At 36.8% G+C, this 25,825-nt stretch overlaps 1 protein-coding gene across 1 annotated transcript in view; it reads left to right on the forward strand.

Moving 5' to 3' along the window:
- Positions 1 to 25,825, forward strand: part of bckdhb (branched chain keto acid dehydrogenase E1 subunit beta) — a 104,891-nt gene that overhangs the window by 66,387 nt on the left and 12,679 nt on the right. Inside the window, exon 9 of the mRNA XM_073847186.1 lies at positions 20,822 to 20,908. Within this exon, the coding sequence (XP_073703287.1) occupies positions 20,822 to 20,908 (87 nt within the window). The remainder of the gene's footprint in view (positions 1 to 20,821; positions 20,909 to 25,825) is intronic.

A 25,825-nucleotide genomic window follows, 5' to 3' on the forward strand; every position in this document is an offset into this window, starting at 1 on the left:
CTTCAATTTTGGTTTATTTAGTTTATTTTAGTACAATAGCTTTGAATGAAAATGTGAAATGTTGCCTTGGCAACTAACTAAAATAATTTAAAATATTTCAAGTAACAGATTTTTTTTATGCTTTTAGTTAACGATAATAACCGTGGACACAAGTAAAAAATGTGCTGTTAAAGTCGTTTCATGTTGAGTTTTATTATATCACTGACAGAAGTGATAGAACACAGTAACAGTGTCTAATAGTCTCTAATGGAAAATCTTCAGTGTGAACTGAAATGTCTTTCTCTAGTGCTTTTAGATCGTGTTTAATGTCAGAAGATTCTCTGATCCTTCTGTAGCTGTGTAATATCTTTTTCAAATGCACTGCTAATAAAAACCATGTCATCATTACAATCCCTTGTGTGGTGGGAGAGCTCTGTAACGGCAAGGCTTTGACATAAAGACCTCAGACGTTGTGTGTAATTTTTGCTCCCTGAGTAACATGTCATTATTTTGGCCTATTGTATGGCTGCTGTGCAGCTGTCTATATTTGAGCCCGTATTGCTGTCACTGCGGTCATTTTACATTATGGAGCCCATTTAGGAGATGAAGATGATAAAAGGGATGCAAAACTGTGGTTCTCAACTGGTTTTGCTTCAGGACACCAAAAAAATCTTGGGCATCTAAAAAATACTTTACCACAGTTGTCAAACATGATTTTGTAGGATTAAGTTGAACTGTAAGGCTCCAACAATACAAAAAAAAAAATACAAAAAAAATCTATCAGCATGACTCAGGGAAACAGTTTATCCAAAAAAAAAAAAAAAAATGCTAATGTATTTACCCTGGTTTGTTAGTTTTGGAGAAATGCTCACCAATGGATCTTCTGCAGTAAATGGGTGCCGTCAGAATGAGAGTCCAAACTGCTGATAATAACACCACAATAATCCACAAGTAATCCAGTCCATCAGTTAACATCTTGAGAAGCCAAAACAAATCCAACATTAATGCATTTAATAACTTTAAACCATTGCTTCTGGCAAAAATATCACTCCATAATCCATAATAATGCTACCTCAAGTGAAAAATGTCTTGTCTGAATCTACAGAGGAATATCCACAGGTCAAGCACCGTTTGCAAGACAAAACAGTCCAAAACAGCTCTAAACAAATATATAAGTAGATTTTGATGTGAGAGACCAACAGGAGATGGACTTTTTCGCTGGAGGAAGAGTTATTATGGATTATGGACTCATATTTTAATCAGAAGCGACGCTTTAAAGTTCTTAAAGTCTTAATGATGAACTGTTTGCTTCTCAAGATGTTAACTGATGGACAGTGGTGTGGATTACTTGTGCATTATTGTGATGTTTTTGTCAGCTGTTTAGACTCTCATTCTGATGGCACCCATTCACTTCAGGGGATCCATTGCTGAGCAAATGATCAAATGCTACATTTCTCCAAATCTGATGAAGAAACTCATCTATATCTTGGAAGGCCTGAGGGAGATCGCATTTTTAATTATTGTATAAACTATATTTTTAAAGTCTTGTGTAAGAATGTAAATGACTGGCGTTTCCTGTGTAAAGAAAGACTATGAGCGTCCAAGAAAAGCTTGCTCTCGGTATTCATCGTGTGTCGTGTCTCGAGTCAGTGTATGAAATGAGTGCGTCAAACTGCTGGTGTTAAGAGGTCAGCTGTAAATAAGCAGTTAGATGACAGGGCTGACCACTAGCTCAGTCCGTTTTAGAAGGACGCCGTTCTGAATCGGAGAGGCAATGGGAAACATTCATCTGTCTGGGATGCATACGCACGGCACATTGGACAATAAAATCGTCATCCGCGCCGCAGGCCGTAGTTAATGTCAACACATTAGATTCTCATTAAGTTGTCTGTGCAGTTCATGAAGACAGAGACATGTGTTTTAAAATGCCACTGGAACCTCATAAAGACATAATAGGATGACTTCATCTTGGACCTGCAGTTTGTACTCCTGGTTTTTTTTCCTTGGGTTGTTTTTCCTGGTCAATTGACAGACGGAGTGTGTGAGAGAGCAGAGAATTGAGGTTGGCAGTGGGATACCTAAGGGTGTTTTGTTTTTATTCAAGGCATTGATGTTTGCCTACAGAACAGCCGCTGGCTCTGCATCTTATATGCTCTCTTGAAGCTTGCGTTCTGCAAGTGAACTGTGCATTATAGTGCCATCCCAAAGAGGCACAAAATCACTCCTGGCCAGCACAGGTATCACTTTTGGCTTCCGACCATGTACTCTGAGATTTTTCACAGTGTGGAACGTCTTGTATTTTTTAAAAATACTTTGCACTGTAGCCACTTGAACTTCAAAACATTTAGATATGATTCTGATTTTGCCTTCAGCTTCTGTTTTTCACCTGTTGAGTTGATTAAAACAGCTGTTCCTAGTGAATCAGGGTAATTAGGATGCTTTAGAACAGCTTGGACTATTTGGAATGGTATAGAACTTTGGATTTTCCCATAGACTGTGACAGTTTGCAAAGGGTATGAATACTTTTGGACATGCCACTTTTTGTTCGAATGTAAATAAAAGCTGAGAAATATTTTTTTTCCACAATGATGCCTCTTGTACATCGTCTTATTATCTTTTGGGAGAAACCTGTGTCATTTCCGGTCAAAAAAAACTTGCAGGTTGAATGAAAGTAACTTTAAGTCAGAATTTGCCAGGGGTATAAATAATTTCGGGCTTAACTGTATATGATAATGCATGCATGCAGTATGTAACATGAATCTTATTGATTTCACTGGATTTCATGATGTACACATGCTATTCTAAGACTTAAATGAACATATAACTAAAACCAAACAAAACTTAAAAAGTTCTCATGAGAAAAACCATTTGTGATATTTGAATATGATTAGTATATTGCTACAGTAATTTCATGTTTGTTCTTTTTAATAGAGAGTTCATACAAAGAGCATAAAGTACTTGGATTTGAATTGTTGAAATTTAAGGCCTAGAAAACTCTTTTAAAAAGCAATATCGCTGAAGAGGTACTTAAAAAGTGCTTGATTTATTGAAAGAAAATGTATCTATGAAATAAGTGTTTGATTTGTCAGTAAGCACATCTTTTCACACAATTCAAAAAGCATCATACCTGTTTTGCTTTTTTCAGCTAATATCAGAAAACAATCGAGCTAGCAAGTAGTAGTACTGACAGCGTCGTGTAAACATGGCAAAAATAAATAAATAAATAAATAAAAAAACTTGATTCTCCAACACTAGCTCTGCCTTTTCTATGCTGTTTTTTATTCTTTGTATTTATTATTTAAAAAAAATGTTTTTGATTTTTTTGAAGGATCATGTGACACTGAAGACTGGAGTAATGATGCTGAAAATTCAGCTTTAATCACAGAAATAAATTACATTTGAACACATTCAAACAGAAATCAGGTCTTTTAAATTGCAATAATATTTCAAGATATTAATGTATTTTTGCTGGGTGAGAATAAGAAACTTTCAAAAGCATCTTACTGATGTCAGACTTTAAATACTTATATGTGACCCTGAACCACAAAACCAGTGATAAGAGTACATTTTTTGAGCTGAATAAATAAGCTTTCCATTGATGTAAGGTTTGCTAGGATATGACAATATTGGCTGAGATACAACTATTTGAAAATGTGGATCTGAGGGTGCAAAAAAATTTCTGAATACTGAGAAAATCACCTTTAAAGTTGTCCAAATTAAGTTTGGATATATATTTATGGTAGGATTTTTTACAAAGTATCTTCATGGAACATGATCTTGACTTAATATCCTAATTATTTTTTTGGCATAAACGAAGAATCTATAATTTTGACCCATACAATGTATTTTTGGCTATTGCCACAAATATACCCGTGTGACGTAAGATTAGTTTTGTGGTCCAGGGTTCACATATTTTCTCATATATCATTCATATTCTCTAAATAAGCCTGTCAGATAAAAATGGTTGTTGTGTGGCTGTTATTTGACCTGAGGCATTTACAGTGGACCTGAGAAGTATTCAGAGACTTGCGTAACATTTTAATGGGTCACAACGGTCTATTGTTGTATTCTTTTACTTCTATTCCCTCGAGTCCAATTTCAGTCATTTGAATCATCGCCACTGCTGTGATTATCTGATATCATTGTGGTCGGAAAAACACCTCTGCCGTGACACTTGTAGATCTCTCTCACCGTCATATTATTCAACCTCATAGCATCCATTAATGTAGTCATTTGTCATTAGCGTTTCCAGGATGTCACGCTGGCATTTCTGGAAAACCACCAGGCATTTCTCTGGCCGGTCACCGGTGACTCTCAATCCAGGGAAGTGACGTTCTGTCCCGGGATACAGTAATAACAGTCTCTTGTTTGTGTCTGAACTATCTGCGGTATGTACTGTGCCTCTTCAGGATTTTCCTTGACGCTTTGTTAACTCCGCTGATGACCGTGTTGACCGGGTTAGGTAGTGCCACATGATATTGATCTGTTTCATTTAACTTAGGACTGGCGTATATACAAATAAACTTCCTTGTGCAGCCTAGTGAACGTTTATGGATTTTGACCTTTTTTTTTTTTTACCTTCTTGAACTAATTTGAACTAACCATACAACAGTTACAAGATAACAAGAGAGTTAAATCAATAGCAAAAGTCTGATGCCCAAAACCATCGCAGCATCAAATCCTGCTTTATTATACTGTATACATGCATGCAATATTTAACTTGAATCTTGTTAAAGGTGCCATAGAATGCATTGAGAGAATATTTTAAATTGTTCTCTGATATCTACATAGAAGGTATATGGCATAGGAAAGGGCAAAAAATCTCCAGAAACGGATTTACAGGTCCATTTACAACCCTAGAATTTGTCCCTAGAATGAAATGCTCTGTTATTGCCTTATTTGGAAGCTTCATGAATATTAATGAGCTCTGCTCTGATTGGCTGTTTCACAGAGCTGCTCATCTCCATAGCTGGCACATGGATAAAAATATATATTTAATTAGGAGCTCTAGCCGCTTTTAATATGTGGTTTGTTGAATCTGCCGTTTTGAATCGCTGACATTTTAGTCTCATTACTGTGATCGTATGTGCTCTGTGTAAAGTTATAATGCAGAGGGAGTGCTTACTTGCCACACAAGTTCAGCTGCCTGTCAGTGATGCTCAGGGTCTGTAAATCATTCGCCATCATCAACGCAGTTATTTCTCCATCATTCACCATCATCAGCGCAAGTGAAATCTTAAGTGAAAGGAGGAAGGAGGAAGAAGGTGAAGAAGGAGGAAACAATGTTGTTTGAGACTCATGGTATGTCATGTCCATCTACAGAACTGTTATTATTTAACCATGCCAAGGTAAACACAGTTTTCCATTCTATGGCACCTTTAATTTAAATAGATTTCATGACGTACACATGCTATTCTAAGACTAAAATGATTGTACAACATAACATAACTAAAACCAAGCAAAATAAAAAAAAAATTAAGTTCACTTGTGAAAAACCATTTGTGTTATTTTAATATGATTTGTATATTGCTACAGTTCTTGTTAATATTTTGAACAGATTATTTTCAGTTTTCATTTTAATTTTTGTAATTTTATATGTTTATTATTTTTTAATACAGTGTTCGTCTAAGGTGCTTGAAGTATATAGCGGTGGCCAAAATGATTAGAACACTAATATTTTTACCAGCTAAAAATGGTTTTTAGTCAGTTATTTCTATCTTTTGCTGTAGTGTGTAAGAAGGAAATATCAGTTTCACATTTCCAAACATTCATTTTTCCATTAATTGTAATAATCCAGTGAGATTTCCGTGAGATTTCAGCTGGTGAAAGTACTAGTGTTCTAATTTTGGCCACCACTTTATAAATGTTAATTATTTTTCTTATCACTGATATTAAAAAATTATATTGAAAACTGTTTGCTTAGTTGACTTTTTAACTCAAAATAAAATCAATAGATATTACTGTTATTTTATAATACTGTCAACACTTTCTCAGACAAGCGGCAGTAATAAAAAATGTTTGGTCATGTAATGTTTGTCGCATACCCTGTACTGGAACTTAAGATTTTATAGTTAAAATCTAAGCATTTTTAGGTTTATGCAAAATAAAAAATGTTTACAGACTGAAAAATAAAAAAAATGAAACCTATTTTTATGTATTTTCAGATTATAAAGTAAATAAATGTTATTTTTGTGACAAAAGCAGTGTCTTCCCTTTTAGACTATATACAATTAAAGCAGTAATTACAGTACAGTACTACTATTTGTTAAAAGTTCATTTATTCATGAATTCATTCATTCAAAAGAGCATTCTATTACTCTGATTGCAATTACGGTACTGCAATTGCAACTGCAATTTTTTACTGTAATAAAAATTACAGTAATTAGTGACTGTGGTTAAACTTATAGTCAGCATACTGTGGAATATATTACAGCAGCTTACTTGCCAGTCGCTGTCAGCAAGTTGCTGTAAATTTCAGTTAACTTTTTACAGTGTACTTAAATTTGACTTTTTAAAATTTAAGGCATGGAAAACCCTTGAAAAAGCAATATTACTGAAGAGGTGCTTGAAAAGTGCTTGATTTATTGAAAGACAATGTATCCATGAAATAAGTGTTTAATTTGTCAGTAAGCACATATCCTTTCATGCAATTCAAAAAACATACCTTTTTTGCTTTTTTCGGCTAATATCAGAAAACAATCAAGCTAGGAAGCAGTAGTACTGACAGTATTGTGTAAACATGGCTGAAGATGTGAAAAGAGGAACAGATGAACCAAATCAATTGAGTCATTTACGTTGGAATCGCTCTGATTGGTTCAAACTCATGACTTCGATCATTAATTTCAAGTGATTCACTAGCAAAAAAATAAGAGCTATTCATTTTTGAATTTCACGTAGTGATGGGTGATATGGACATTTTCGAAACTCTGAATCAGTTAAACCATTGAGTAAACCATTAATCACTCCAATCGGTTTGCGTATTGCAAATCATTTGATTTAGAAATGAGGTTCCCATCTAAATCAAATGATTCACAATTTGTGATTCAAAGTCATGATCTGAAACTAATGATTCGCAATACGAAATCCGATTGGAGTGATTTGAATAAATGGCTCTTTTATTTGATCTGTTTTTTGCTAGTGAATCACTTGAAATGAATGATCGAAGTCATGAGTTTGAATCAATTGGAGCGGTTCCAGTGTAAATGACTCAATTGATTCGGTTCATCTGTTCCTCTTTTCGCATCTTCAGCCATGTTTACATGACACTGTCAGTACTACTACTTGCTAGCTCGATTGTTTTGATTCAGGTCAGGACTTCGGAGTACGTATGATCGTAAATCATTTGATTTCGATCAGAACAGGTTTGTGAATTATTTAGCAAATTGAATGATTCAAATCAAATGATTCGCAAAACGTTCCGATCTAAGTCAAATGATTCGCGATTCACGATCTCAGTCCTGATCTGAAATGTTGGTTCACGAATCATTCGTGGCTCGATCGGAACTTCAGAGCATGTTCGTGAAACTTTGAATTCAGATCAAGATTTTGGAGCAATTTCGCCAGTCATTTTTCAGTTTTTTCCCTTAAATAGTAGAAAACATTCAACCAGTAAGGCAGTGCAGTTATAAAAACAAAAACAGGAAAGAAAGTAAACACAAATAGAAAACCCTTAAGAAAATTAACAGTATTTTTACTGTATTAAAAGTGTAGTTATACTTTGTAATACTTTAGTAGTAATACTTTGCATGTGCTTAATTTTATTTTTATTAGTATATTTATATTTATCTATTTCTCTCTCTCTTTTTTGAAACAGAAGACATTAATAAGTGAAATCTCTGGTTGAAGTCCTTGAACATTTAAAAAAAATAGAGCTTGAAAGTCCTGGAATTTCATTTTACAGTATTTGCACAAACCCTGTTAAAGGGGTCATCGGATGCCCATTTTCCACAAGTTCATATGATTCTTTAGGGTCTTAATGAAAAGTCTCTAATATACTTTGGTTAAAAATTCTCAATAGTAGTGTAAAAAAACACCCTTTTACCTTGTCAAAATCAGCTTGCAAAATTTCAGCTCATTTTAAGACATGGCCCCTTTAACCCTCTGGTGCTCTTCGTTTAGCAGTCACACGTGTGCTCTTCGCGGTCAGAAGTGACCGGACACCTGTAACGCATCCTGTAATTTTTTCAGTAAAACCATTCCAATTCAGTTTTGTTTAATAATATTTTTTCTTTTTTCTTTTGCATTTTGAGAGGGTTTTGTGGTAATAATGAATATTTATGCTGTAATTAATATCCATTTTTTGCCATTGAGAATAATAAAAAATTTTATTTTAATTTTTTTTTAAAAATTTTTTTAATGAATGCAGTATTTCAGGTTGAAATAGAGACTCAGCCATTCAACACTAATTTTTGAAGGCAGATTAGCGCCATCTGTTGGTAAAAAACGAGAAAAACATCTGTAATGGCAGGTGTAACTTGATGCCTGTATAGTTCTCTACAAAGCAGCTTGTGAATTGCCTAGTTGTTTTTAGACAATTGATTCAGCATTTTTATTAGGTGGAATAGTTGAACATACATTTAAACAATCTCAAAGACTATTTCTTATCCAGTTTGGGATAGTTTTTTGTTATAAATATGATTTGAAGTGTTAATTTTTTGTATATGCAAGAGAGTGTGTGTCTTTTGCACTCTGGATATGTAATTTTTTTATACATATATATTTTTTTATTTTACATCTTCTCAATTTGCTGTGTTTCAGTTCATTTGTGCGTGTGTGTGTGTGGATGTGTGAGAAAGAGACAGAAAAATTCTGTACATTTTTGTATTTTTGTCGATTTCCCATTCATTTCCTGATGTCGGTCATTTTTGACCAAAGAGCACAAGTTTTTTTTTTTTTTTTGGAATCGTGCCCTCATTTTTTATGTGTGTCCATAAAAGTCACTGAATTTGGTAGCGTTCTGATGAAGCTGTGATTTTTTTAAAAAATTCAAAACCGAAAATGTTTTGGTCAAAAGTGACCGAATAGAGGTGAGTATATTAGTGTGTGTGTGTGTGTGTGTGTGTGTGTCTGTCTGTGAATGGGTGTGTTTTAGAGTGTCACCCCTTCACTGCTGTGTACTTTTTTCAGCATTGTGGAGGATTTGTAGATTGTACACACAAAAATTCTCTGAATATTTGTATTTTTGTCAATTTCCCATTCATTTCCAATGGACGGTCATTTTAGACCGAAGAGCACAAGTTTTTATTTTATTATTAGTTTTTTTTAATCGTGCCCTAATTTTTTATGTGTGTTCACATTCCAAATGCCATAAAAGTCAATGAATTTGGTACTGTTCTGATGAAGCTGTGATTTTTTGAAAAATTCTAAACCGAAAATGTTTTGGTCAAAAGTGACCGAATAGAGGTGTGTATATTAATGTGTGTTTGTGTGTGTGCGTGTGTGTGTGAATGGGTGTGTTTATGAATGGGTGTGTTTTAGAGTGTCACCCCTTCACTGCTGTGTACTTTTTTTCAGCATTGTGGAGGATTTGTAGATTGTACACACAAAAATTCTCTTAATATTTGTATTTTTGTCGATTTCCCATTCATTTCCTATGGTCGGTCATTTTAGACCGAAGAGCACAAGTGTGACTATTTTTTTTACGACCACTTAGCCTGCTTGAATCATGCCCTCAATTTTTTTTTGTGTTGACATTCCAAATGGCATAAAAGTCACCGAGTTTCATATCATTCCGATTAAGCTGTGATTTTTAAAAATTCAAAACAGAAAATTTTTCGGTCAGAAGTGACCGAAGAGCACCAGAGGGTTAAATGCCACCGAGCTCTCGCCTCGCCCCTCTCTGGGATTATGTTTACGTTAGCCGCGTTTATCAGCGAAACTTGCCAACAAGCACATTATTAAGAAAGGCCATTTGCAAAGATGCATAAAAAAAAACTTTATACTCACTTCTGCTGTGGGTGAAGCTGCATCAGGAACGATTCGCACGAACATAGATGCATATGTAGATCGGGATTGGCGCTTTCCATTTAAAAACGAAAGTAACGTTAAACCTCTGCATCTTCAGCAGCTCAGATGTAGGTAGTAAATGACTACTGCTATGTTCATTATTACATCCAACAACAGAACACTTCAATCGCTCAATTAGCACCTGAGTCGACACAGTGAGGATCGTATTTGGACTGTTTCAGCTCGGTGAGGGCGGGTCTAAGGTAAGACAATAATGTCAATCAAATGTGTTTCGTCACAACAACAAGAAGCTGAGAATAAACAGATTTTAAAAAGGGGATATTACTTTTAAAAATTTAAAAAATACCACTGGGTGGATTTTTATCATTGTAGGGTGGTTGTGTACACAAACTACCAACACACATTAATGTTCAAACAACTTGGAAAAGTTAGTTTTGCACCCGATGACCCCTTTAATAATACAGTTTTTTGTTTCCGTTTTAGTTCAGTTTCGTTTCAGTATTCAGTAGTATGCAGTATTTTAATAAATCATATTTTTTTTACAATTTTTTATGGTATATTTAATGAAATAAATGCAGCCTTGGTGAACAGAAGACACTTCTTTTAAAAAACTTGAAACAAATTGTGCCGACCCTGACTTTGTATGCTACTTTATTTTAAGGTTTGAAACAAAAATGGAACAGACTGAGATTTATGACAACACAATTGTCTTTCTCAACATTGCCGCAAGAGGCTGTGTGGTAAACATTATTGAATATTTCTCTTTTCTATGGCCAGTTCTCTCTTTTGGGTCAAATATTCTCATGGGAGAGCAACAGTTTGAAGAATCTTGCTGAGCAAGATTGTTAAACTGTTGACATGTTTATATCTTGCTGCCTGAATAACATCTGGTTTAAAAGACATTTGAAGGAAAATCTATCACCCTCTTGAGTACTGAGGTTTGTTACTGCCACACTGATGCAAGTTAAATATGTTCAGCAAGCAGATCACCCGCAGTGTGATGGCCAAGCGTTCTGCATTAATATACTTCAGTCAAATATGTTCATGGTCTGAATCTAGTCACTACATTTCCTCGCCAGGTCTGTCTTAAAAGTCATTTAAATTTCAGTCAGACAGACCTGCCTAATAACAATAAAACGTGTGCAGTACGGAACAGCCCTAAGAAAATGCCTCCAGTCACACCCTGCATACTTGCTGTTTTATCGAAATCTCACACCCTTGCTAGCACACAGTCTCTAGATTCTGCCGCTGTGCCCGTCTCAGTCCGCTGGCATCTGAGGCATCAGAAGCACTTTCAGCGACTTGGAGTTTCTGACATATGACCAACTTGGTTATGAGGTGTGGAATTATTATTAAATCATTCATTATTATTCGCTTAACTGTCAAGTCCAAACTAACCACAGGCGAAGTGTTTTACTCAGCACTCAAAAACAGTTTCCAATTTTTTTTTATTTTTTTTTTTGCCAGATGAACAACTTTGGATTCCCCAAAGACGTTTTGAGAAGAAGTGTTTTTCTTAATTTGAAGAACATTTTAAAAGAATGTTGGACTGGCAGTGCCCTAAGAAAAACATAAGGCCCCTGTCAGAGCATTCATAATCAAAATTCAGTTTCGATTTCTGCTTCAAACGATCATGAAAATACAGTAATCGAGATGAAACGATTATTGCGCCCCATTCCGCCCACCTTTCCAGTGGTGCGCTTTCTCTCCTCCATAAAAGCCTCATTTAACATGCAAATCAGTAAAATCATGTAACGTGAATTTCATAAAACGGGACGTGCTTGATGTATTAATGTTTCTTTGATGTTGTGTTTTTAAAAGCGCGAAAGAGAACTTGCACTGTTCTGTGTATGCACTCAGAGACATGTAAAGTTGCCTTTCAGCTCAAGGACGCACGCCTAAACAGTCGCAAAAATATTTCAAAATGAGGCGCTTGGTGATTATTCATGTAAACCCTTGTCAGTTATGTCTTAAATGATCATAAACAGTTGAGAATGAAAATACGTGTGTAATAGTATATTGGATCCGTGTGGTGCTTGAAGCGCCAACAAATAATATTCCTTCTGCCGTCTTTGTGCTTAATATTAATAAAACGTAAAAATACAAAGAGAAAAATCACTCACTGCTCTTGAATGAAGGACTTTTTTAGTTTTAATAGGAAACAAAGCATGTTTAATTCTTACAGTGAAAATGCTGTTTTATTTTACGTTCAATTAATTACATTCAATTTCTGCAGTAGGCTTGTTAGACTACTTTAGACTTGCATAAAAGTATTCAGTATTTTATAAAAAAAATTTTAAAGCACTTTTTTTTTTTTTCCATCTGCATCTTGTTTTCTGTTGTATTGCTATCTTTGTATTGAATCACTAATATAAAGTTTTGGACCCAGTCGTGTTAAATAATTGACCAAAATAATTGTGCTTATGATTTTTGCCATAATCGAGCAGCCCTACCCAAAATGACCTTCAACCTTATAATCTGTTCTTTCAGAGCAGTTTCACTGTCAGCAAACAACAGTGAGATGAATCAGTCACTAATACAATGTAAAACAAAGAAAATAGGACAGATATAATAGAATAAAGCAATAAGCCCCAAGAAGCTGTTCACTGTAGACCATGGCTTCACAGGGCTTATTGCTTTTATAAAATGGTTATTCCATATACATAGTAAGGTTTCATGAAATAAAACAGGGCAAATAAAGTGTAATGATATTTAAAAAATGTACAGATAATGTACTCACCCCCTTGTCATAAAAGATGTTCATGTCTTTCTTTCTTCAGGCTCTAAACGATCTCAGGCTAGGAATTAATATACTTTATAATTTGTTTTGAAAATAACCAATCGTTTCGCTAGATAAGACCCTTCTTCCTTGGCTGGGATCATTTAGAGCCGTTTGAAGCTGCATTTAAACTGCATTTTTGAAGTTCAAACTTCGAGGCACCATTGAAGTCCACTATATAGAGATAATTCCTGAAATGTTTTCCTCAAAAAACATAATTTCTTATCCACTGAAGAAGAAAAGACATGAACATCTTGGATGACATGGAGGTGAGAACATTATCTGTAAATTTTTGTTCTGGAGGTGAACTAATCCTTTAATAAAACATTATTCTTCAGCCAAACAGTGTAGTTCTTCAGAAACTGTTGTGGCTGCGACAAAGTGGTTGCTGAGCAACACACAAATGTAAGCAAAGGTGTATGTTTGTATTTTGTATGAGTAATTTACAACAGCTTAGAACGTGGCTCAACCAATCAGAACCACCAACCACCAACACCTCCAGCCTGGTCAAGAAGGCTCACCAGCGCCTGTTCTTCTTGAGAACACTTAAGAAGAACCAGCTGTCCTCAGCTATCCTGGTGAACTTCTATCGCTGCACGATAGAAAGCATCCTTAGGAACTGTGTCACAGTCTGGTACGGAAGCTGCTCTGTTGCGGAGCATAAGGCACTGCAGCGGGTGGTGAAAACTGCCCAACGCTTCATAGGGACTCCACTTCCATCCATTGAGGACATTCAGAAGAAGCACTGTTTGCGTCGAACACGCAGTATTCTTAAGGATTCCTCTCACCCCGCCCACAAACTGTTTTCTCTCCTGCCTTCCGGCAGGCGTTTCAGATGCCACAGGACAAGAACTAGCAGACTGAGGAACAGCTTCTTTCCCAGAGCTGTCTCCTTATTGAACTCTGCCCCCCACTGACACCTCTGCCCCCCTCACACACCCTACACTCTCCCCACTACCATTGCACTACTTAATATTCATTGCACTACACTGTACATACCCATTTGTAAATGCACATTTCCTTTGCACATATACATATTGTAAATCTGTGATAAATCTATATCTACACATGTCTATTTGTAAATTCTGCTTTAGTAAACAGCAACCTGTATATTATGTTCAAATCTACCTGCAATTTACATTATAGTTAATAGCAACCTGTATACTGTGTTGATCTATTTATACATTCTAATTGTAGTTAATTATCATCTGTAAATTATGCTCACAGTACTTCATCTGTAAATATTATCCATAGCTTCCCCCTGTACATATCTCCTATAAGTGCACTTATAACTTATAAATTATACCTTTATCCTGCACTTGCTGCTTATTGCACTCCTGGTTAGACCTAAACTGCATTTCGTTGCCTTGTACTTGTACATGTGTAATGACAATAAAGTTGAATCTAATCTAATCTAATCTAATCTAAATGCTCTGTTATTACCTTATTTGGAAGGTTCATGAATAATAATGAGAGCTCTGCTCTGATTGGCTGTTTCACAGAGCTGCTCATTCAGTAGCTCGCACATGGAGGAAAATATATGTTTAATCAAGGAGTTCGAGCCGCTATTATGCGGGTCATTGAATCTGCTGTTTTAAATCCACAAACATTTTAATTTCACTATTGTGATCTCATGAGGTCTGTGTAACGTTATATTGCAGCGGCAGTACTTACTTACCACATAAGTTCAGATGCTTGTCAGGGATGCTCAGGATCTGTAAATCATTCGCCATCATCAGCGCAGCCATCTCTCTGTTTATGTGGTGAGTGAAATCTTATGTACTGCAATGTAACAGACTACCGCTAGCATTAAGCTAATCATGTCCCTTCAGTGGCTTGCCTTATTTGTTTTCCTTGCCTTTCTGCAGAACGTCTAATGATTAGGCTATGCAAATGTTGCGTAACTATTAACGATCGCGACTATTGCGTAATAGTTTTGTTGGAATTGACCTATTTTTCAGTGGTCTTTTGCAAACACCAGATTTATATAAGAAGGAGGAAACGATGGTGTTTGAGACTCATGGTATGTCATGTCCATGTACAGAACTGTTATTATTCAACTATGCCAAGGCAAATATAGTTTTCCATTCTATGGCACCTTTAAGTTTTATAAAGAATATCTCTTTGAGTTTGAGACTTTATTCTTTGCAACTTTACAGATGTTATATATGCACAACAGCTTGTAACACTCCAAAGACAAAGGAAAACATGGAAAATCGCGTCATATGACCCATTTAAATGACAGAGACAGCAGCAGGTTTATTAGTAGTCTCAGCCCAAGACGTCACACCCACGGACCGTTGGCTGAATGTCTGCATATTGCGCACAAAATTGGAAACAGTTTAGGAGATTCGTAGTAACTTGAATTATACAGAATTTCTGGGAGACGTGTGTGTCACTTTCTTTATTGTTCTGCCTGGAAACAAAGATGCCATGATGCCAAACCCCCTAATGAAAGAAAAAATCCCTTGTGTGTATAACAACTGTGACAATGAGCGTCCAAGAGTTTTACACACCAGTTTGTTATTGTGGGGACATTTCCACGCCCCAAACATGATGTGACCCAAAATGAAGCATGATTTGTTGCTTTACCTGTCAAAGTGGCCAAGGTTCCCAGATCTTCTGCCGTCAGTCTGAAGGTCTGGCTACAAAAGACTAGTTTATTGGCTACTGTCACTTTAAAGACCAAATGCACTCGTTTAATATGCTGACAAACTGATTTCTTTCCAAAGTTTCCCAAGTTTTTCTCCGCCAGTTTTTTTTAAATAGTTGCAAGTCACCGCCAGCATTTTTGATCATTTTCACAAACGTTTAATGGCGTCCAGAATATTTTGTTTAATGAGAATCTGAACATGCAGTATGGCAAAACACAAAACCAAAAAAAAAACAAATTCTAGCTTCATCTTTTTTATCAACACTTGAATGTGGGTAAGTTTCATGAAAAAAGCAAATGAAAAGCAAGTGTTTTTTTTTTTTTTTTTTTTTTTTTTTTGGTAAAAGAATCTCCAGGATTCAGAATGATGATCAAAACACAGATGGAGTCGATCACTTCCATAAACGCATCCAAAGTTTTCATGGTCCTAAAACACTCCCTGCGTTGACATTTCATTGAAACACATATTTTTGTGTATATATAAGCCCAAAGTAGCATGTGCTATCTCTGCCTACACAGAAAGTCGCCTGGGTAAAACATGTCTTTCATAACTCAATACTCTTTTAACTCATTTTTAGTATTGAGTATGTCCTGCATGAGGCTGTACATTTACAATAGTCCGTTTACATGATTTAATTGATTTGGATGTAATAGGAGGAAAGGTGACAGCACTTCAAAGGAAAGTAACAAAATGCGGCAGTGTTTTCATAATTGTTGGAAGCCAAAAATTAAACTAAAATTCTATTAATCGCACAGCCCTAGTCATTAAATCATTTTTGAGGCCCTCTGCAACTTGTGTACTTTGCTTATAAGGAGGGCCGTCACTGTGGACTGGTCAGACTAAGAGAAGATCTTTGTAGCTGAACGCTAAAGGGTTACTCCAACCCAAAATTAAAATTTTGTGATTAATCACTTACCCCCTCCAGTCACTTATGTTGTTCCAAACACATAAAAGTTTTGTTTGTCTTTGGAACACAATTTAATATATTTTGGATAAAAACCGGGAGGCTTGTGACTGTCCCATTGACTGCCAAAAAATGAACACTATCAAGGCCCAGAAATGTATGAAAGACATTATCAAAATTGTCCATCCTCCATCAGTGGTTCACTCTTAATTTTATGAAGCGACAAGAACACTTTGTGCGCTAAGAAAAAAAATGTAGACTCACAAGCAGACCACGAAGCAAGCGTACAGACGAAACACACCTCAGTCTTTTATATACTTTTTTGGGCCTTGACAGTGTTAATTACTTGGCAATCAATAGGAAAACCTCCAGGTTTTCATCCGAAATATCTTGAATTGTGTTCCTAAGATGAACTAAGCTTTTACGTGGAACAACTTGGGGGTAAGTGATTAATGACAATTTTCATTTTGGTGTGGTGTAACCCTTCAAAGACTGGAGCAGGTCCAGTCAAATATCCTGGCTACTGGCCACACGTAATCCATTTTCAGTAGTAATTCTCCAAAGTGAATTCATACACTGGGAAAATACACTGACCAAAATTATAAACGCAACACTTTTGTTTTTGCCCCCATTTTTCATGAGCTGAACTCAAAGATCTAAAACTTTTTCTATGCACACAAAAGGCCTATTTCTGTCAAATATTGTTTACAAATTTGTCTAAATCTGTGTTAGTGGGCACTTCTCCTTTGCTGAGATAATCCATCCACCTCACAGGTGTGGCATATCAAGATGCTGATTAGACAGCATGATTATTGCACAGATGTGCCTTAGGCTGGCCACAGTAAAAGGCCACTCTAAAATGTGCAGTTTTATCAGACAAAACAATGCCACAGATGTCGCAAGTTTTGATGGAGCATGCAATTGGCATGCTGACCGCAGGAATGTCCACCAGAGCTGTTGCCCAGGAATTTAATGTTCTTTTCTCTACCATAAGCCATCTCCAAAGGCGTTTCAGAGAATTTGGCAGTACATCCAACCGGCCTCACAACCGCAGACCACGTGTAACCACACCAGCCCAGGACCTCCACATCCAGCATCTTCACCTTCAAGATCGTCCCGGACTCCTGCTGCAACAATCGGTTTGCATAACCAAAGAATTTCTGCACAAACTGTCAGAAACCATCTCAGGGAAGCTCATCTGCATGCTCGTCGTCTCCATCTGGGTCTCGACCTGACTCCAGTTTGCTATCGTAACCAAATTGAGTGGGCTAATGCTCACATTCGATGGCATCTGGCACTTTGAAGAGGTGTTCTCTTCACGGATGAATCCTGGTTTTCACTGTACAGTTCGGATGGCAGCGGTTTGCTGATGTCGATGTCGATGTTGTGGCCCATGGTGGTGGTGGGGTTATGGTATGGGCAGGCGTATGTTATGGACAACGAACACAGGTGCATTTTATTGATGGCATTTTGAATGCATAGAGATACCATGACGAGATCCTGAGGCCCATTGTTGTGCCATTCATCCACGAACATCACCTCATGTTGCAGCATGATAATGCACGGACCCATGTTGCAAGGATCTGTACACAATTCCTGGAAGCTGAAAACATCCCAGTTCTTGCACAGCCAGCATACTCACCAGAGATGTCACCCATTGAGCATGTTTGGGTTGCTCTAGGTCGGCGTATACGACAGCATGTTCTAGGGATGCACCGAAATGAAAATTCTTGGCCGAAACCGAAAACCGAAAAAGAGGAAACCAAGGCCGAAACACTGAAAGAAATTATGCCAGTTATTAGTACCATTGCATTTATGGCTATGACTGTGTACTAACCTTACTAAAATCAAGGCATTGCAATTGCATAAGTAAATAGTAAAGTAAATCAATTACAAATTATGAAAATATTTCTTTGGCACATTGCAACAATGCACAGTATAAAATTAAATTAAATTCAAACTTAAATGTTTAACTTAACTGCACTCATTTGTACATTAAATAATAATGTACAGGCCTTCTGGCCTGCTGAAAGGTTGTAAAATTAAATATGTTCTCTCATAAAAACAAAGTGCATTTAAGTCAAGTGCACTTTTTTCTGCGCTCTGATCTCCTTCTACTGCGCTGTGTGCTGCTCCCTCTCCGTCTCCCCGCGGGTTCTCCGCATCCATCGTGGTCTGGATCATTTCTCGTGCATTGCTGCTTTATTTCCGCATCCAAGTAATGATCTTTATAATGCAGATCAAGCACAGTCGCGATGAAGTGCAGAGGATCCGAATAGATCTCAGTGAAACGTGTGCTAACAGACTCTAAGAGTGTACTTTTCATTGTTTTCACTCCGTGGTCCATCTCGACCTCTTTGCTTAAGAGACGCTTTAGTGCTGCGATTCAAGGAATAACGTCCGCTACAGATGCATCAGAGGAGCTGATCTCTTTAGTTAGAGGAGAAAGTATTTGCAGACGCACCTCCTCTTGAAATTTCGGCATTACATGTTTTGCAAATCGCTATCCGTGGGTCTTTCTCAGATATACTGAATCAGCATCTTGATATGCCACACCTGTGAGGGGGATGGATTGTCTCGGCAAAGGAGAAGAAGGCCTTTTGTATACATAGAAAAAGTCCTAGATCTGTGACTTTAGCTTATGAAAATTGGGGGCAAAATCGTTTGTTTGTAACTTGTTGCTTTTATGATGAGAACCTCATTCGAAGAAAGGACTTTCTAGAGTTCATGAGGTTCATGGCATCTCATCTTTGATAGATTTTCTGTGAAATCATGTGCTTAGCATGTGCAGCCTGTGTGTTCACTCGAAGTACTCAATAGATCAATCAAACATGTATCAATGATGCATGGAATTAACATTTGAATTATAACAGGCAGCACACATGGCTCTCACATTGAAGAAAGTGGATGTTGCAGGTGTAGTTTCTTCTGTGTCTTTGTGGAGCTCCAGGGAAACACACTAAACATCTGTTTCAATATCCAGACCTCATCACATTCTTCTCAGCAGATGCGCAACAATAAATAGGCAAACATTTTAAGTGCCTTTTATCTTAACATCTCAAGATCTATGTAATTACTCAGATTACAAAACAAACCCAAATCTTTCTGCAGGAAATGCCTGGTCAGCAGCGCATGGACAAGTCTTATTATATTGCGCTGTTTTGCACCTGTTTTTTTCTTTTGAACAGCTGACTTTGCAGCAAGTTCTGCCTTATTTCTCACAGAATCTGATGCTTAGTCAGTGCTCCGCAGATGAGACCTGCTGTTTATTTTGATCAGGCTAACATGAACAGTGTTTGGCTAAAGTCATAATGACCATTGACTGTGAAGTATGAACATCAAACAAACTTCATAATCAGCAGCAAATGGTGTTAGCTTTCTGTATTGATTATTAAACTCAATACCACGTGTTCAAATACATGAGCTGTGCTGCTCGTATGGGCAATAGGTTTGTGTACATGCACTAATTTTTCTCAGTCCCAATAAATCCAAACCGATTTCAGATTTGGAAAATTCTGTTTATATGAACCTTGAACAATTTGATTCGCATATTCATTTTCATGCGCAATTTTGTATTCTGAACAAAACATCTGTTTCAGCAAATATTTTGTAAATATTCAGTTTCATTCACTTGACAGATGTCAATAAACATGCATGTTGGTAGGAAGTAAACAAATCTTATAATAAAGAAGGTTTTGGTAAACATGCCCATCAAGGGGAATTTGCTGAAAGTATTTTTGAATCCGAGAAGATTGTATTCAGGTGTTTGCATGAGTAGTTTTTCCTACTAATTGAACGATTTCACATCTACACCACCCCTTTCAATCCAATCTAAATTTCATTTGGATTGAGCTCAGTCAGAATGATTGAGGTCTTTTATGTTTAGCAGTTTTAATCCAGTTGAGCCATTGAATGCCAGTGGATTATTTGGGTGCATGTAAATGTAGCTAATCTGACTTGCAACTATTCCAGGTTTCTCATTTTTTGTATTTGCTTAAATGTCCTCTTTCAACACTCTAAAGACCTTAGATTGGTTTGAAAACACCCTGAGCTGGAATTAAACCAATGGTTTCATAGGTTCCATCAACCAATTGGTTTTCCCAATTTGGTACCTTCTGACAATGTGCAGCAATCCAACACAATTCAGGCTTTTTGATATGAAATGTGAAAGCAGAGTTAAGATTTACCAGTGTAAAAATGCGTCTATGCCTAATTTGACAATGAAACTGTTTGTCTTTGAGTTTGCTCTCTTTAGCTTGGGTTCAGTTTCCAGGAAAAGCTAAAACTGATCTAAATTGTACTTGAATAAAGTGCAAGTTGCTACTTTATTCAAGTATAAAAGCATGTATTCAAGGGTAAAAGCATCTGCCAAAAGCATTAATGGAAATGTAAGTTTTGATTTTATTTTTAGATTTCGTTTCAGAGCCAGAGTTATTATATTGCCCAACAAACACAAAATATGAGTGCTTGTGCATGTTTCCCAGGTCTCTTTTTAATTAAAAATAGACTTCTAAACAGCTCATGTTCTCTTTCTTGCAGTCGGTGGTGAAGACGGGTCGGCTGCTCATCAGTCATGAGGCTCCGGTGACCGGAGGATTTGCAGCTGAGATCAGCACTACGGTTCAGGTAAGAATCATGAACATCATGGTTTATAGATTAACCAGTAATGATCATTTTTATGTTCAAGTGTTTAGGAACTGTGATGCAGATGCTTTCATTACTGCTCATTTTCTTCTTTTTGACACTAGCTAAATAATCTCTTTACTTTGAAAATAAAAATTGTGCCATTTATTGGTAGACCTGTGGCTAGTTGCATAAACTTGCTCTCCACATTCAGACTGTGAAAGACGGTGGCGAAAGATTTAGGGTGTGTTTACACTTATATTTTTTCGATTCAAAATTTACATTTATGTGTTATATTTGGTTCGATTAAAACAAACTTTGGTGCGATTGCTGTTAGTGCGGTTCGTTCGAGTAAGTGTGAACGCTGCCATCAGAAGCCTGGTGTGCACCAACTAAAAAGATGGGTCTCAGCTTGCTTCCAAATGAACTCTGGTGCAGTTCGAATGAAATATGAACGCAACAAGGACCAAATACTTCTAAACAAACCAAAAGCAAAAAAGTAATGACAAGGTGTGACGCTATGCGACATGATTTCACGAAGAGAACAAGCGGTGTATCCAAAACACAATGAGTCAAGGGCAAATGTGGAGTAATGAGGAGGTAAAGTGCCTTTTATGAGCTCATTGTGACTTCGCAGGTGGTGAAAATGAAATCATATGCACGCTTAGTCGATCACGCTTAGTCCGGCAAAAAGCATTAAGGGTACTTTGATGTCATACACTGATCTGTCTGCGCAGTGCCGCTTTAAGTCGAATTTTCTTTTTTGGTCCGGATCAAATGAACCAAACGAACCGAACTACAAGTGTGAACACACCCTTAGTGTCGAAACAAAATACAACATTGCCTGTTTTAAAAATATTTTTGATTTTGAAAAGCCTGTTGGCTGTTGCTGTTTATCTAAAAGGTGATTTTGGAAGAAGATTTGTTTCTTATTTATTTGGTTCCACCATGTTTGCTGATTTTCAGTGTTTTTAATTAAACTTTGTGGAAGTTATTTGTTATTTTACAATAGACCTACAGTAGTCAACATTTACAGTGGATCAAAACCTTTCATCAAAGTTGTCCTAACACCAAAACAACAGCTGTGTTTCCATCCACCTATTTTTATGCGCATTTTGGAATATCGCGTAAAAATGGAAACGCTAAAATGTGCATAAATTCTGAAAATGCGCATAAAAAACTTATGCGCACAACTAAGTAGGATAAATTTTTTATCCGATAAGAAAAAATGCGCATAAACTACGATGGAAACACTTTACCGAATAAATTCCTCCATGCGCGTTAAAAAAGTCATGTGACTTTGCACGCTGGAACGGGATAACTTGACTAACCAGCGGACCCATCTTGTTGCACAGCATCAGAAATGTTGTTTTGGTCATTCTGAAATGTTTCCTTCAGTGGTTTCGTCACTTGCCCACCACGGCACCGGCCCTGCGGTCATTTTGATTGTTTTATAGAAATAAAAATCATTTAGTTCAGTTAGAGAACAAACAGTACAATTAAAAACTGAACGCGGCTGTTCAATGCAGTGTGCCTAACAACAGTCACATCCGCGGTATGAGTCCGATTTCATTTATCACATTAGGAGTAAGGTGAGAAAGGCAAGACGTTGCCGAAAGATTTAGTTTTAAAAGTATTTTGTATTGTAAAAAGGCCTGTTGACTGTTTTCGTTTATCTAAGGTGATTTTGGAAGCTCATTGGAAGAACATTCGTTTCTTATTTATTTGTTTCCACCGTGATGCCAATTTTCAGTAGGTCTGTTTCTCATAATTAAACTTTGTGGAAGTTATTTAACAGTTATTTATTTGTTTTTGTTCATAAATTAATAATTCTATGTTTAAAATAGACTAAGTGAGTTTGTCGTACTGTTTTGTTGTTGTCCATTCAATCAATTGACGCCGAACTGCCGCTAAATCGAAAGTGAAAGTAAAATGCTTACGGACATTTACAAGCTTTTAAAAGCGAATAAAAGCGTGGAAACGAGAGAAAACTATCCCTCAACCTTTCCTTCGGTGATACCGGTACTGCCCGTGTTGTCACATGTCAATTAACCGGTGGGGAAATCTGAAAATTATTATTTTCATCATGACTTCTCCTAGTTTTTTTAATTTTTTATATTTACTGAAAGTTTATCAGGAAGTGACGATTTTGTTCTCTTTGTCTCGTTGGATGGAAACGGTGCTTTATGCGCAAATGTTTCATGCGATGTTCCAGTTTTGCGCATAAGTTAAATTCGTATTTTTGGATGGAAACATAGCTAATGCCCGTTTTTTTTTCTTAGGACAATTTGATGAACTTCTTTTGGATCCACTTCAAATTTTGACTACTATATACCATGGTGCAATTTTATTTGTTTTGTTAATAAATTAATCATTCTCTGTTTAATATAAGTGAGCTTGTCTTACTGTTTTTTTGATGTCCATTCAATCAAATGACACAGAACTGCAGCTAATTCTAAAGAAAAAGTAAAATGCGCACAGGCATTTACAAGCTATTTAAAAATGAAGAAAAGCATGAAAACTACATCTTAAACTACACCCTCCCCACGGTGATACTGGAAAAGCTAGTGTATGTCATGCGCCAACCGAGATGGCTGAAAGCGCACCCTGTTTATTTTCTTTTTTACAAAAGCGCAACGTTTTGTTGACATTGTGAGTGTACACACTGTCCACCCCATCCCTGAACAGCAGATATTAAATTATTTGACTTGGTTTTATTTTTGATTGTCATTGATCTTTCATATAAAATGGTTACATTTACAAACCATTCTTGAGTCTATAAGAATCCTATTCCAAAGTTCTGTTTTCAAGCCAACAAGTGTGATTAGGTGTTCAGATATCAGCTTAAAAGCTTCAGTTGAAAGGAATATTACCAACTCATGCCAGTGTTTCAAGACACATTTCCGATTATTATCAGTATTGAAAACAGTTTATTCTTTGATTCAAAATTCAATTCAAACACGCAGCATTTAGTTTAGTAGAAATCTTTTGTAACATTACAGATGTCCCGTCAGTTTTGATCAATTGAATGCATCCATGCTGCGTTCAAGTACATGCTGACCTCAAGCTTTTGAACAGTGCTGTTCACATTCATGAGTTTCTGGGGCCGCAATGAGCTTGTGGAAACTTTATCAAGAGATTTGTCCATGCATAGATGCAGGGCTTTAAACACAAGCATCAGTCACGTTTCCATTGACGTCAAAGTTTGTTAAAGCACCTGTGAGCGTGGTGGACACACTTGGCGCTGATGAGTCAGCCGGATGTGCACAGATAATGGCACTGAAAAGAAAAGATGCTAAAAAAGGTTGTTAGCTGTAGCGAGGTTAACCAGAGCTGTGGTCAAGCTACTGACGTCTGTGTTAACAGCGGCTTACGTATCTGCCCTCCACCTAAACCCCTGGAGCCCAGTGCAGCACACATGCCATTTCTGAAGACATTACAGTAGTCTGTACCAATACAAGTTCTTAGTATCAATTTCAGTACCATAGCAAAATCTATTGTAGCTATTTAATTGTAGTGTTGTTTGTTTATGTAACTGATTAAAAATAAAATATTAAATAAATTAAATTAGTGGTAATGTTTTTAGGGACCGGTTGCTTATTAGCATGCATATTACTAGCATATTGGCTGTTTATTAGTACTTATAAAGCACATATTAATGCCTTAAGGGATTCTTTGCAAAAGATACACATGGTGCTGCCTCAGTAAAGTTTAATTTTACACTTTTTTGCAATACAATTTCACTGTATTTTACTTAATTTCTGAGTGTACTAAAATGCAGCCAATACACTGATGCAAAAATACAATTTTCACATAGCTACACTTAAGCAAACGCATAGGTAAGGTGTTAATAATCACCCCAAACACACTAGGAAGGGTACAGTGAGGAAAATAATGATTTGATTCCCTGCTTATTTTGTACGTTTGCACACTGACAAAGAAATTATCAGTCTATAATTTTAATGGTAGGTTTATTTGAACAGTGAGAGACAGAATAACAACAAAAAAATCTAGAAAAAACGCATTTCAAAAAGTTGAGTGAAATAAGTATTTGATCCCCTATCAATCAGCAAGATTTCTGGCTCCCAGGTGTCTTTTATACAGGTAACGAGCTGAGATTAGGAGCACTCTCATAAAGGGAATCCTCCTAATCTCAGTTTGTTACCTGTATGAAAGACACCTGTCCACACAATCAATCAATCAGATTCCAAACTCTCCACCATGGCCAAGACCAAAGAGCTGTCCAAGGATGTCAGGGACAAGATTGTAGACCTACACAAGGCTGGAATGGGCTACAAGACCATCGCCAAGCAGATTGGTAAGAAGGTGACAACAGTTGGTCAGATTTTTCGCAAATGGAAGAAACACAAAATAACTGTCAATCTCCCTCGGTCTGGGGCTCCATGCAAGATCTCAGTGAGGATCTCAGGAGTTTCAGTGATCATAAGAATGCTGAGGAATCAGCTCTGGACTACATAGGAGGATCTTGTCAGTGATCTCAAGGCAGCTGGGACCATAGTCGCCAAGAAAACAGTTGGTAACACACCCCCTGCTCAAGAAAGCACATGTACAGGCCCGTCTGAATTTTGACAGTGAACAACTGAATGATTCAGAGGAGAACTGGGTGAAAGTGTTGTGGTCAGATGAGACCAAAATCGAGCTCTTTGGCATCAACTCAACTCTCCGTGTTTGGAGGAGGAGGAATTCTGCCTATGACCCCAAGAACACCATCCCCACCGTCAAACATGGAGGTAGAAACATTATGCTTTGGGGGTGTTTTTCTGCTAAGGGGACAGGACAACTGCACCGCATTAAAGGGATGATGGACAGGGACATATACCGTCAGGGCCAGAGCATTAAAGCCAGCCAGGGCATTGAAAATGGGTTGTGGATGGGTATTCCAGCATGACAGTGACCCAA

This window comes from Garra rufa, chromosome 9 (assembly GCF_049309525.1).
Source record: "Garra rufa chromosome 9, GarRuf1.0, whole genome shotgun sequence".
NCBI lineage: Eukaryota > Metazoa > Chordata > Actinopteri > Cypriniformes > Cyprinidae > Garra > Garra rufa.